The sequence below is a fragment of the Macrotis lagotis genome, chromosome 3 (genome assembly GCF_037893015.1).
Source record: "Macrotis lagotis isolate mMagLag1 chromosome 3, bilby.v1.9.chrom.fasta, whole genome shotgun sequence".
Lineage (NCBI taxonomy): Eukaryota > Metazoa > Chordata > Mammalia > Peramelemorphia > Peramelidae > Macrotis > Macrotis lagotis.
In genome coordinates, this window is record NC_133660.1 from 218,091,848 (window position 1) to 218,106,022 (window position 14,175).

Sequence of the window (14,175 nt, forward strand, 5' to 3'; positions counted from 1 at the left end):
TCAGATCCTTTCCAATTGTGATATTTATGATTTAGAGATCAATTCATTGGACTCGTCTCCCAGTAGAGAGGACCTCTTTTCAATGAAAAAGCACCTGGAGGAAGAATACCGGATCAAGACAATACTGTCTCATGCTTTTGCCACTTTACTAGCTTTTGTGACAATGAGCAATTTCCTCCCCATCTCCAGGCCTCAGTTCTTTCTCCTATAGAATGAAATCATCTCAAGATAATTTGTCTGTGATATGTAAGTGATGGCATTTGATCAACTCCCTCTCTGTGAAGTAGAATCCTGGCACCATGATAATTTAGGAGAATGGGGCATTACTTCATCATTACAAACACCTGGTAGATTGGGCAGGTGTCACTGGTCCCATTTTTACAGGTGAGGAAGCAAAATGACTTGCCCAATAAACTTCAGGTTTAGCAATTTTCCCACTGTGTCACATCATTCCAACCCCATAAAGTATTTGCTGCTAAGAAATTAAGGAGTTCTTAGGATAAGTAAGAGAGAATTGGAAAACATCTAATTCAACTGTCATTTTTCAGAGAAAGACATTCAGTTCTGTAGGAGTTAAGTGATGCGGGTAGGAAGAAGGTAAGTTGGGGTTGGGGCAGGGTCTGCTCAGGACTCCACTATGGTGTGAGTCTCCTCTGCACCCTGAGTTCATTTCTCTCTTCTTGAAAGATAGTTGACTGGGCACAGTCTTAGACACTAGGGAGCTGCCAGAGGAAATGCATTAATGAGCAGGGCTATTTAGTCAATGCACTAATATGTAATAAGCCTGACTCTTTTGGGTACCATCTCCTACCAAGTATAAACAAAGATGAGTAAAAGAGTCTCTGTAGGCAGGCGGTCTGCCTAAGTGAGTCCCAGAAGACAGGTTGGAAAGAAAAAAAGTAAAACACCATCTCACCTCGGCAATAAATCATCAGCCGATATTAGCCCTCAACAAACAGGTCTCTCTGGAAACCCAGAGACTTTTGGGAGATGGATGCTGTGGGTGATCTTACAGTGGTAGTTTAGAGAAAGCTGTTATTATGGAGAAGCCCTTTGATGGAAAAAATGATAGCATCGGGGCTAGGACTTCTGGGCTCCATTCTCATCTCTAACATCCACTATAAAGGCAATCCCAGGCAAAATCATTTAGTGTCTGTAGAACTTAGTTTCTACATTTATGAAATGCAAATTTTGTTGTTGCTATTCAGTCTTTTTCAGTTATGTCCAACTCTGTGACCCCAAAAATTGGGGTTTTCTTGAAAAGATACCAGAGTGGTTTGTCATTTTCTTGTCCAACTAACTTTACAAATGGGGGAATGAAGCAAACTAGGGTCACAGAGTTAGGAAGTGTTTAAGGCTAAATTTGAACTCAAGAAGATGAACGTTCTTGATGTCAGACCCAGAACTCTATCCACTATGCCACTTAGATGTCTGAAAATGTAGAAGTAGTGTTTAAGCTACCTACCTCAATGGGTTTCATGAGCAATGCATTTTACAAAACTTAAAGATTATATACAAATAAATTATTCATTTTCTTTTAATAAAACAATTATTAAGCAAGCCTGACCAACTACACTCTATAAAGAGCATTATGTTAGACCTTGAGGGTGATGCTAAATTTAGCTAAGACAGGACCCTACTGTGATAGAACTTAGGGTCTGGTATTAATGTCTAGTAATATTAATGTGAATTTAAGTAGTGTTTGCAAAATGACCCCTATAAGATAGGAATAGTGAGTGTTATTATCCTCATTCTATGAATGAGCTAACTGAAGCTCAGAGAGGACATGCATGTTGCCTAGGTCATGATGTTGGTTACTGGCAGAATTCAGTATAGCCTAGTAGAGAGTTGGATTTGCTTTTAAATTTTGTTTCTGCTGCTTATTACTCAAATGGCTTTGGACAATGCATTTACTTTTCCATCTGTTAAAAAAAGGGACTGAATCAGAAAAGTCTGGTGGAAAGATGGTTGGACCTGGAGTCAGACAGAGGTTATGCTCAAGTCCCAACTCTGGTCTTTACTAGATAGATCAAGCATATGTTAAATGTTTACTATATAGTGCTTTGTTGTGGTAAGGTCATGCTCCCCTCAAGGAGCTTACATTTTAATAGGGAAGATATATGCAGATAAAATGGGGGAAGGTCTGAGTAGGGAAAGTGTTAGGGGCTGAGCAAATAGGAAAAAGGTCCCTTAAAATATGCCAGATTTGAACTGAGACTTGAGGGAAGTCTGGGAATCGAGAGGTGATGAAGAGGGAGAACATTGCAAGTGGGCAAATTCCTTAACCTTTCCAAACCTTAGTTTCTTCATTTATAAAACAAAGAGGTACTATCTAAGATGCTGTTGTTGTTATTATTCAGAATCATAAATTATCAACATTGGAAGGGACATCAATGAAGATCAAGTTCCACCACCTTTATTTTGAAAATAGGAAAAATGAGGCTGAGAGAAGTTAATTGACTTTTTCAAAGTCACTGTGGTACTAATTAAGTAGCACAGATGGAATCTGAACTCAAACTGTTGGGTTTTTTTTTCCTTAATTCCAAGTCTAGTGCTCTCTGGTTTGTTTAATCCTGAGTGATTGTAGAAGTCCAGACTTAGCTCTGACATTCTCTATTCCGCCAAAGTTTAGACTCCCTATTTCCTGAGCATTCTGGTCCTTGTTGGAGAAATAGATACACTTCTCATCTTCTTTTCAGATGTTCAGGTTACTGTCCAGGGCCTATGCCAATGTTCACCCCATGATGATGGACAAATCAGAGAATAGATGTGGTGGCAACTTTCTCAAAAGGGGCAGTATTATCAACGGTGCTGATTGGTATAGCTTTACAGGAGGTAAGTCTCCCCACTGTAGGGCTTGAGGGGAGGAAATGCTAGGCTTAGTAGAGTGACTTCAGGGGATAATTAAGTGATATTGCAGGATGGAAACAGCCATACCATTCTTCCCTTTCAGAAATGCCTACTGATTGCTTCCTTAAATATTATTACAATTAGTACCTAAAAATCACACAGTCTTTTCTCCAGTACAGCACATTGGAAAATATTCATACTATCCATTTTACAGAAGAGGAAACTGAGGCTCAGAGAGATTCTTTTCTTTTTAATGGTCAATGTTCTTGGAGGGATCCATAATTTTATTACATATGTCAGGCTCCCTCCCTGGTTTATATCGAAACTTATCTATTTATTTTTATGTATGTCTTTTAAAAAAAATCTCCGTAAGCAGTGTGGAGCAGTTGGAGAGCCTGCTAAAGTCAGGAGAAACTTGCATTTGAATCCTACCTTTGACAATTGTTGCATGACCTTGAGCAAGTAGTTTAATTTCTGAGCTTTGGCTTTTTCAAGAAGCTAGTTGGCACAGAGTATGGGGATTGGAGTCAGAAAGACCTGTCTTCTGGAATTCAAATCTGGCCTCAGATGCTATATGATCCTCAGCTTGCCTCAATTTTCCCATCTGTAAAATGAACTGGACAAGGAATTGGTGAACCACTTCAGTATCTTTGCCAAGAAAAGTCCAATGGGGTCACAAAAAGTCAAACATGTTTTTAAGATGACTGAACAGCAACAAAAATAGGAATAATAATACCTGGAACATATACCTCTCAGAAATTTTGAGAAAATCATATGAAATCACGTATAAAGGGCTTTATAAAGGGCCATATCATGTTAATTTAGAAGCTTCCCAAATATGTATGAAGCATCCCTCTGGGTCTTTTTCATATCCCAGACATACCTTTGGAACTTGCTTTAAAATATCTGGAGCCATTGTTGCTATCTCTCTGGATGTCCTTAATAAAATTAATTTTATGGCACATTAACTTACATCCTTGTCTTCTCTCCTACTAGACTCTGAGTAGGTCTTTGAGCCTCAATAGACTCTGAGAATAGAGAATATATGTATATAGGTATGTACACCTATAAACATATACATCCATATATTTCTATATATATTATATGAATGTTTATATGCTTTATTTATCATTTATCATTATCAGTAAGAATTCCCATTTCTAGCATCCTTTGACATTTACAAAGACTGTTTCCTTCCAATATCTCAGTAAGACTGACTAATAGTTGATGGAATAGCCAATGACTGCCAAATCTCACCATCCTGCTCTATCTATCTCCTGAGTTCCTACTGCATCCGCAGCCACCTATTGGACATCCCCACTTGGATGTTCCATCAGCATCACATGTTTAGTGTAGGTCCTGGATAGAAGGGTCTTTGGAAGTCATCTGGTCCTGCCTAAACAGATGAAGAAACTGAGACCTGAGGTCTCACCTGGTTGGTCACTTAGTAAATGGTAGTGCAGAAATCTGAACCCTTGATCCTTTCCCTTCACCCATAAATCTTCCTCTCAAGTCTCATATCTTCTAAACTTTCTTATTTGCTGCATCCTTCTTGGAAGGTTTTCAACAATGGATTTAGTCTTGACTCATCATTCTTTCTCACAACCTCCTGCATATTCTAGTCAGTTATCATTCTACCTCCACAAAATTTCCTACACCTGACTGCATCTTTCCATCCTAGATTAGACTATGATTACCCATCATTCTAATTTTTGTAGTAGAATCTTCAGTGATTACCCTATTTCTGATCTCGCCCTCTTCCAATTTACTTTTCACAAAGCTGCCAAACTTAGTTTCCTGAAGCAAAGGTCTAACCATGTCACTCTCCTGCTCAAGAGTCTTCTTCCTGTGATGTCTAGCATAAAATATAGAGTGCTCCTTCAGAAAGGACATTTAAAGTCCTTTCTAGACCTATACAACTTTATGCTCCTAAATGTTCCTGTGTTCTTGCCTACCTAACCTACTTTTGCTCTTCCTTCAATGTGGTGTCCCTTCTCCTGTCTCTATACTCATGGCTAGAATGTATTCCCTCCTCTCCTCCTCTTTGCAACCCCGAACTTCTTTTAAGGCTCAACTTAAAATCATTCCTGATCCTTCCAGTTGTTGGTGCTGGATCCCTTCTTTAATTATCCTGAGTTAATTAGCTGTAAGAATCTTGGAGTTTTTTATTTTAGGTTTTTGCAAGGCAAACAGGGTTAAGTGGCTTGCCCAAGGCCACACAGCTAGGTAATTATTAAATGTCTGAGACAGGATTTGAACCCAGGTACTCCTGACTTCAAGGCTGGTGCTTTATCCACTATGCCACCTAGCCACCCCTTGAAGTTTCTTATAAAACTCAAATTCCTTAGAACAGGAATTAAAAAAAAATTTCTGTATCTCCAGTGCCCATTTAATCACCAGTTGCTGTTATTATTATCCCCATTTTATGGATAACAAAACTGAGACTTGGAGAGACTAGATCACTTCTCAGCCAGGATTCTATGATTTTGCACATAAGGAGATAGTCAACCAATGGTTGCTTTTGCTGGTATCCCCATTTTATAGATAACAAACTGAGACTTGATCACTTCTTGCCCAGGATCCCATAACTTTCCATATAGGGAGAGAGTCAATCCATTAATGGTTGCTGTTGCTGTTATCCCCAATACCCTGTACATTGTTCTTAAGAGTAATGATAGGAGCTATAGGGTCTATATTTTGGGGGGAGGGGTATTGTGTTTAATATTAAACAAGAATATTTTAGTAATTTATAAAAACATCATTTGTACAAAAATAAAAATAATTTTTTTTTTAAAAAAGAGTAATGATAGGAAATATTCACCCAGACTCTTGGGATGCTGAATTCTACAAATGACTTTTGCTGAAATTTGTGTTTTCCCTTCCACCATTGGAATTATTTTCATCCTTTTAAAATGGGCATTTAAGAAATGTTCCATCTACTTTTTTTATCTTTAGAATAGCAATGGAATTGTAAAGCAGGGGTTGTCAATCAGCCACTGGGTTAAGTGCTGAGGAGTCAAAAAAAGGCAAAGAAAAAAATAATTGGAAGAATTCTGACCATACCATTGATTCTTAGGATCAAATCTGCTATGCTTTGTTCCTCCTTTTTTTCTGGGCACAGATCACATCTAATGTCACTTTTTCTCCATCTTGTCTTCTCTTAGGTATGTCAGATTTCAATTATCTTCATACCAACTGCTTTGAAATCACTGTGGAGTTGGGCTGTGTGAAGTTTCCCCCAGAGGAAGCCCTCTACACCCTCTGGCAACACAACAAAGAATCCCTCCTGAATTTTATGGAAATGGTATTGTATTGTTTGCTCTGGTCAATTTTTGTTTTCCAAATTCCTTCACTGAAATTCTAACCTAAATATTAGATTTTCAGATTTGACATATTTGTGCAGTCTTAGAATCCAAATTGTCAGAGATGAGGATCTTAGAACAAGGACTATCCAAGCTGAGAGGACCCCTAAAGCTTAGAATATGTCAGAGTTCAAAGGAGTCTTAGAACACAAAATGTCAGAGCTGGAAAAAGCTTCAGAGAGCATCTTTTCTCACTGTTAGAAGAAGGATATGAGGTTTGGCTCTCAGAGCTAGCCATTGGCACTAGCAGGACTAGGACCTAGGTTGCTTGACTTCCATTCCAATGCTATATTTGATAGTCATGTGGAAGCTTCTGCCATATTTTTCTCAATCTATATAAGATTTTATAGACCAGACCTGGTGTAATCTTAAAGAAGGGTGAGACTAAACAAAGGATTTTTGAGTGGAACCAAATAATCCCTTTCAATGAATGTAAGACTTTCTTGGTCTGACCTCAGTTCAGACCTTAAGGATGTAGTAGCAGAAAGCCTGGGATATAATATAAAGTTATTAGCATTGTTTTACTTTCCTTGTTTATGGGTTTTGCCATTGACCTTCTGCATCTCTCAGCAAAACAGTGTCATAAAATAATGACGGGTCATCCAGACTGCCAAGCTCATTTCATTTTATGGCCGTCTAGTGAAAATGAGTTTTACAGAACCCAAATGGGGCTGGACTTGATCCGTCCCTATTGTGCCTGAAGGTCAGGATAAAAAGATACTAATGGGCAGATACTGTAAAAGTCTATTCTGTAGCATCTTTGGAAGAAACACAGACCCAGGCCCGAAAGTACCCCCCTCTCCCCCCAGATAAGACTGAGTAAATTATTTCTGATAAGGAATAAGTCTGCCATAGTCAATTGAAGCCCCTTCCCTGTTGATGTTGGCCAGATTTTCATATTGGGCTCGTAAATATCCCCTGGCTACCTCAAGGAAACACATCTTCAGGTCCATGCTGAAAGGCCCTAATTGTCTTTTCTCTTTAAAGATTTCATTTCAAGCAGAGATGATGAGGGGAAAGCTCAGGTGCATATACTGCATCTAGGCCTAGTAGTATAATGGAAAGGGAGCAAGTTCTGGGGCCTAGAGACCTGGATTCAAGCCCTGGGACTGCTGCTATTTGTCTTTAACCAACCTACTGTACTTTAACAAGAGCCCCTCTAGGATTGTGGTGGGGAAAATACTATGTGAACCTTAAAATATTATGGAAATATACTAAGTAGTAATTATTAGAAACTGGCATCTATCCATTGGGTGAAATGTTCTTTTTTTGTAAGAAAGGCCTATTCATTCATTCAAATATGTATTCTAAAGTCCTAAAAGAAGTCCTACAAATGAATTATTTCTAAAAATGTTATTTATAAGCAAAAAAAAGATAAAACAACTTGTGTCCCTGACACATGTGATCTTGTACATAATGATCAGTCACTTTTCAGTCTCTGTGATCCCTCTCAGGTTTTCTTGGCAGAGATACTTGCCCTTTCCTTCTCCAGTTCATTTTACAGCTGAGGAAACTGAGGCAAAAGGGTTTGCCATCTCCTTCTCCATGTCTAGGGTTACTCAGCTATTAAGTGTCTGAGACCAGATTTGAACTCATGAAGAAGAATCTTCCTGAATCCAGGTCTGGTGCTCCATCCTCTGTATCACCTAGCTGCCCCAAACAGAGACCTGTTATCAGTGGGATACTGTCCATGTACTTCCTCAGTAAATGGTCAGTTGAATTGATTGTAAAGGAGATTGAGGTTGTCCCTGTTTGCAATGGGAGATTTTGGTTTTTTTAAAGTTAGGTGTTTCCTAGGTCACAATTTGACTAAGGCAAAGCTCGTGTAGTTATTAAGGTTAGGTAAGAGAAAAAAGAATAAAGAGAACAATAATGACCATTTCCAAAAGAGAAGAAAAGAATCTGAACGATAAGGCAGGTGATAAAGAAAAGAAGCAAGGAGCCTCCTTTTCATAGTCAAAAAACATCAGTCTGGAAGGGGAATATCCTCAGGATGTCTGGGCAAAACAGAAAGAATTGCTGTTTGAATTCATTCTAAAGTAACCAGGGCCTTAATAATAGCCATGTTTTCCTAGTTTGAAAAACATTGTTGGCCAATAAAGGAGAATCAGAATGATCTGGGATCTGTAAACTCCAAGAAATATTCCTAGACCTTTGGGCAAGTACAAAAAGGAAAGGAGAAAGGATGAAAGAAGGAAGGGAGGGAGGTAGGAAAGAAGGAGAGAAGGAGGAAGGGAAAGATGGAGGAATGGAGGAAGGAAGGAAAGAGAGAGGGAAAGAAAGAAAGAAAGAAAGAAGGAGAAAAAGAAAGAAATTAAGGAACTGTATAACTCACAGCACTGGGGCTGGAAAACCAAGGCATCAGGTTAGTGATGCCATGGCCTTTCTAATGCATTGGATTTGAGTGTGTGTGAGGGTGGGGGTGTGGGAATGGGACCCTGATCAAAGTCACCAGTCTTTCTTGCTCCTTCAGAGCTATCTTGATTTAGTGGCCATATATAGATCTGGATGATTTGAAATGGTCCTTGTTTGCCTCCAAAAATAAAGCATAGGTGAGTATTGGGGCAGAAATTGACTTTGTCATCACAAAAGAATCTATGTAGGAGGGGACCCTCAGAGTTTCAATCGTTTCATCAAGCTATTGCATGAAAGCTTTCAGGCTTGTATCATATAGTGGATGTTTAATAAATGATTTTTGAATTGGATATTGAATCGAATTTTAAAATTGTAGATAACATGAAGCTTGGAAAGAAATTTAACAAACCAGATTACAAAGTAAGGATGTCTCAGTAGATTAGAATAAAAGGTAAAAACTAGTAAGTATAGATTTCTACACTTGAGTTAAAAAAATAAGATCACATCTGAGGCAGATGGGGGAAATGAGACTGGAAAGACAATGTACATGAAAAAAGATCTTTGGATTTTGCTGACTGAACATAGGATGTTAATTTTGTCCCACAAATGTCTAATAGCATTTTGTTTCTCTCCTTATCCCAGTCAACCTTATTTTTGTATTTTTTGTATTTGTATTATCTCATTTTGGTGGGTTTGGTTTTGGTAAAGCAATGGGGTAAAGTGACTTGGTCAAGATCACACAGCTAAGAAAATATTAGGTATGTGAGGCTGGATTTTAACTCAGGTCCCCCTGACTCCAAGACCAATAATAGTCTATCCATTGTGTCACCTAGATGACCCTATTTGTATTATTTCTAAGATTTATTCATTAGCAAAAAAAATTGTGTCCCTGACACACACTATGTGGTCTTGTACATAATGATCAATCATTTTTTCAAGTCATGTCTAACTCTCTGTGACCCCTCTGGGATTTTCACTCCTATGGGAACTATCTCCATTGATGTAGCTAAAATTGTGACCCCTTGATGCTAGTCATTGTGGCTTGTAATTCGGGAAAATACCTAAAAGGACTGCCATGAGAGATGAAGCTTAGATCCATTCTGCTTGATGCATAGGGTAGGGTAAACTGAATCAAAATTTTAGTAAAGCAGTTTGGGGTATTTACCCTAAACCTGAATAAGAGAAGGCCATGTCTGTACCCCAAATGCTTGTTTTTAACATCTTTCATCTTTTCCTCACCAAGAGTGCAATTGCATAGTGGACAAACCATCCCTGGAATATAGAGGATTTGGGTTTGATTGATGGCTCTGTCTATAGAGCATGGACTAATCACTAAACCTCTCTGGATCTGTTTCCCTCTTTATAAAATGAAGTGCTTGGACTAGGTGTGTTCTAGTATCTCTCCAGTTCTAGCTCTTGATCCAATTAATCTAAGTGTCCATGATTTTGAGAGATCATCAGGTAGGATTAAGTTTTTTTTCATAGCATAGAATATGGATGCATGTAAAGCAACATGGTACTGTGTTTAGGAGCTGGACTTAGAATCAGGAAGACCTGAGTTCAAATATTGTCTCAGACATTTAATGGTTGTTTGATCCTGGTCAAGTCACCTAACTTCTCTGGGCCTCAGTTTTCTCATCTGTAAAATGAGGAATTTGAACTTGCTGTCCTTTGAGGTCCCATCTAGTTCTATGAGCTATTCCCATGTGTGAAAAGAGAAACAGATATATAGAGGGATGGAAGATTCCATAGCACTTGGCCATAATGCCATCTAAAAATCATTCTTTCACTTCTTATCTTTTCAGGTACACCGAGGAATTAAAGGTACAGTAACAGATAAATTTGGAAAACCTGTAAAAAATGCACGCATCCTAGTCAGAGGAATCCGCCATGATATTACTACAGGTATGTTTCTCTACACTAAGTTCTGGACCAAATTTGTGCATTTCAATTTAGTTATTACCAAGAATAGCTGTACTGGATTCTTAATATAATCGTGGTTCATTGTTCCTTCCAAGGGGATCATCACAACCCCATACCATCTCTCTAGGTAGTTGTGACAATGTTTCATTATGTACACATGCCCATCTGATGATGAATTAGAGGATATTGATGAATTGAGGATATTTATGCAGAGATTTTAAGGTACGGTTTTGGTTGTAGCTTCCACAGTTGGTCATTAGGTTCAAAGGAGAGTCCTCAATTTGGATTCAGAAGACCAACTTCTTTCATTTACTAGCTGTGTGATTTTGAGCAAGTAACTCCCTCACCCCCCACCAAGTTTGCCTGGTCTCTTTGGTTTCCTCTTTGATAAAATGAAAATACTGGAAAAGAGAACTGTTCCTTTCCTGGTCTCAGATCAATGATTGAGAGAATTTGGGGAAGGAGGTAAGATAGTTATTATTTCCATTTTATAGATTTATAATCTTTTTAAACTTTAGATTTGATAGATGGTTTCTCCAAAATCACACAGGTAATATTGGTTAGTGGCAATGTTGACATTTCCTAATTCCCAAGTTTTTAGGTCTCTTTTACTTTGTCACACTTGTCTCTCCATCATCTCAGGAAGGAAACAACCATTTATATAGTACTATATTCTAAGCACTGTACTTAGCTTTTACAAATATGCTTTAATTTGATTCATACAACAACTCGTGGGGGAGGTAGGTGTTATTATGATCATAATTTTACAATTGAGGAAACTGAAGCAGAGGTTAAATGACTTGCTCAGTATCACACAGTTAGGAAGTGTCTGAGGCTGGATTTGAACTCAGCTCTTCCTGGCTTCAGGCCCAGTGCTTTATTCACTGAGTCATCTAGCTGCTCCCTCTTACTGCCATGTTTCTTTGTCATCATCTGGGGTGGCAGGAAAATGTTGAAGTTTCCAAAATAGTGATATTAACAATAGATCTCATTTCTATTGGCCTTAATTGTTCATAATGCACTTACTTCCCAGAAGTCAGTTTTACAAATTGAAAAATATGCTCAAAATGGGGCAATAATTTGCCTGTGATCAAATCTTCTGAACCCCAAGTTGGTACCTTTTCTAACATATAATGATGTCTATGACCAGTTTGTTGTTGTTATTGTCACTTCTTTCTAAAATTTCCATTTTAGAGATTTTGGGTGCGTCATTTGACAGATGATTTCATAAGGGGTCCCATTTTATGTTTCCTCAGCTGCTGATGGTGACTACTGGAGGCTATTGCCTCCAGGAACTCATATTGTCATCGCCCAAGCCCCAGGTTACACCAAGATGATCAAGAAAGTTACCATACCCCTTAGGATGAAGAGAGCTGGCAGGGTAGACTTCATCCTTCATCCTATAGATCTGCATCCCAAGAAGATAATGAAAGGTCCACGCAGATATGGCTACAAGCACCATGACCCACTAGAGGATTTTGATCCCCATGCAGAAAACAATGAAGACATTATAAATGAAAGACGGAAACCTTTGCAGGATGGAAGCAAGCCATGGTGGTGGTCCTATTTCACTTCTCTAAATCATCACAAACCCACCTGGCTCCTCAAATATCACTAGACTTATCACCTCCTTCTCTTAATATGTTTATCCCACAAACAAACAGCCAGCATTGGTGGGGGCATCATCTCAATGATCATCTCAAGAATTAAACAATTGCAAATAGGAAAAGCCAAATTCTAATTTCTCCATTTTTCTGTATTATATTTTTGGTATTTTTCTTGCCCTTATTGAATTGACTTTCATTAAAAATGGTTGTTTCTACCACCAATATGATGAACTTCTCCTTGACTCTACTATGGTACATTTGATGATGATACTTCAAAGTATCTGTGATTTTACAGGTGAGTTTTTTTTGGGTTTATCACCCATCCAACCTTCTTATAGGGTTGATGCAAGGCTTGCATTAGATGATAATTATAGAGTTAGGGAGTTGTATGGTACTCCAGAGGACACCAGGCTTAGTGAAATTAAATATTTTATAACCAGAAAGTGCCATATAATAAGTAACCACACTGCTTATTATAATCTTAATTCTACTAAGGCCCTTCGCTTATATGTAACTGTAAAGGCAGCCATGGGTCTCAGTGGATCTTCTAGGGGATGAAAGCTCTTTGGATGTCTAAAGACTTCTAACATAGGCTTATGCATTTATGATTCATTGGCTAGTCTAGTTAAGTTGTCATAGGTACTCATATGAAGCCAATAGTAAAGAATGAAAAGGTCAGAATCTAAGTGAGTTGCTGTTGTTTGTTCTTCCTTCTTGAAGAAGACCATGCCATCAGGGAGGTGATGCCATACAAGCATGTGAATTGGATTTGAGTGAGGGGAGGCTGTGATAAGTCAACCTCACTTTCTCTTCCAGAGTCTGGATCCAGGGGCCAGATATGAATCAGGATGACTGGAGATGGCCCTGGAGGCGAGGCCATCAGGGTTAAGTTACTTGTCTTCCCCAAGGTTACACAGCTAATTAAGTAGCAAATGTCTGAGACTGGATTTGAACTCTTGTCTTCTTTACTCCAAGGCCAATGCTCTATCCACTGTGGCACTTAGCTGCCCCTAAGTGAGTTAAGTGAAGAATAAAAATGAATAGAAACCTGCCAAATCACAGAAATTTTGAAGAATTTTAAGTGTCATCATAATTGAATGTCTTAGTATCAGTTGGATTGCCAGTATTGGGGTTCCTGCTACCATGACAAAAACCCTTTCATGACTTTTAGTCTTAGGTATCTCAAAGGCTAAGAGAATAAGTGACTTGTCACAGTCAGCTAGTAAATGTCTTGGTTGAGATTCAAATTCACTTGAATCTCAAAATAATCCTGTGAGGTTGGTACCCTAGCAGTAATGTGTCATTGCTAGAAAAGACTTCATATACCAAGTTTTAGACCATTAGAAACAGGAATCTTAGCCAAAATGCAGAATATAAGAGGTGGAAGGATATTGAGATCATTAACATTTTAGCGCAGCCTTCCACCTGAAGCAAAAATCCCTTTCATTAGTTGATGACAAGTGATCCTTCAGCTTCTGATCAAACATCAGTAACAGGGAGTTCAACAACAATTCCATTATTGTATAGTTCTTTTAAAAATAATTTATTTTTTCCAATGACATGCAAAGATAGTTTGCAACAATCATTTTTGTTAGGTTTTGAGTTTCACATTTTTCTCCCTTCCTCCCTTCCCTTTCCCCTTCCCTTGCTAGAAAGTAATCTAATATAGTATACCAACACAGGATAACTATATTAAATTTTTATCTTTATTAATCATGTTGTGAAAGAAGAGTCAAATCAAAAATGGGGAAAACCATGAGGAAGGAAAACCCACAATACATAAAACATTTGAAACTTTGAAAATAGTTAAATTTGGTCTACATTCAGATTCCACAATTCCTTCCCTGGATGTGGATGGTATTTTACATCATATGTCCTTTAGAATTGTCTTTGATTATTTTACTTCTTGATAGCAAATTCATCATAGTTGTTTATCTCACAATGTTGCTATTAGTATGTACAATATTCTGTTTTTGCTCACTTCAATCAGCATCAGTTCATGCAAGTCTGAAGTCCTGTCCCTCAGGATTTTTTCTTTAATTTAATTTTTCCAATTACATGCAAAAGTAGTTTTCAAC

At 38.1% G+C, this 14,175-nt stretch overlaps 1 protein-coding gene across 2 annotated transcripts in view; it reads left to right on the forward strand.

Annotated features, from left to right (window-relative positions):
• Positions 1-12,990, forward strand: part of CPZ (carboxypeptidase Z) — a 55,423-nt gene extending 42,433 nt beyond the window's left edge. Inside the window, exons 7-10 of one of the 2 annotated variants that reach the window (XM_074229857.1) lie at positions 2,700-2,835; positions 6,015-6,154; positions 10,373-10,472; positions 11,747-12,990. In XM_074229857.1, coding sequence (XP_074085958.1) covers positions 2,700-2,835; positions 6,015-6,154; positions 10,373-10,472; positions 11,747-12,108 — 738 coding nt within the window. In that variant the 3' untranslated portion in view covers positions 12,109-12,990. The remainder of the gene's footprint in view (positions 1-2,699; positions 2,836-6,014; positions 6,155-10,372; positions 10,473-11,746) is intronic. The other variant, XM_074229856.1, reaches the window with a different exon arrangement.
• Positions 12,991-14,175: the final 1,185 nt, after the last annotated feature.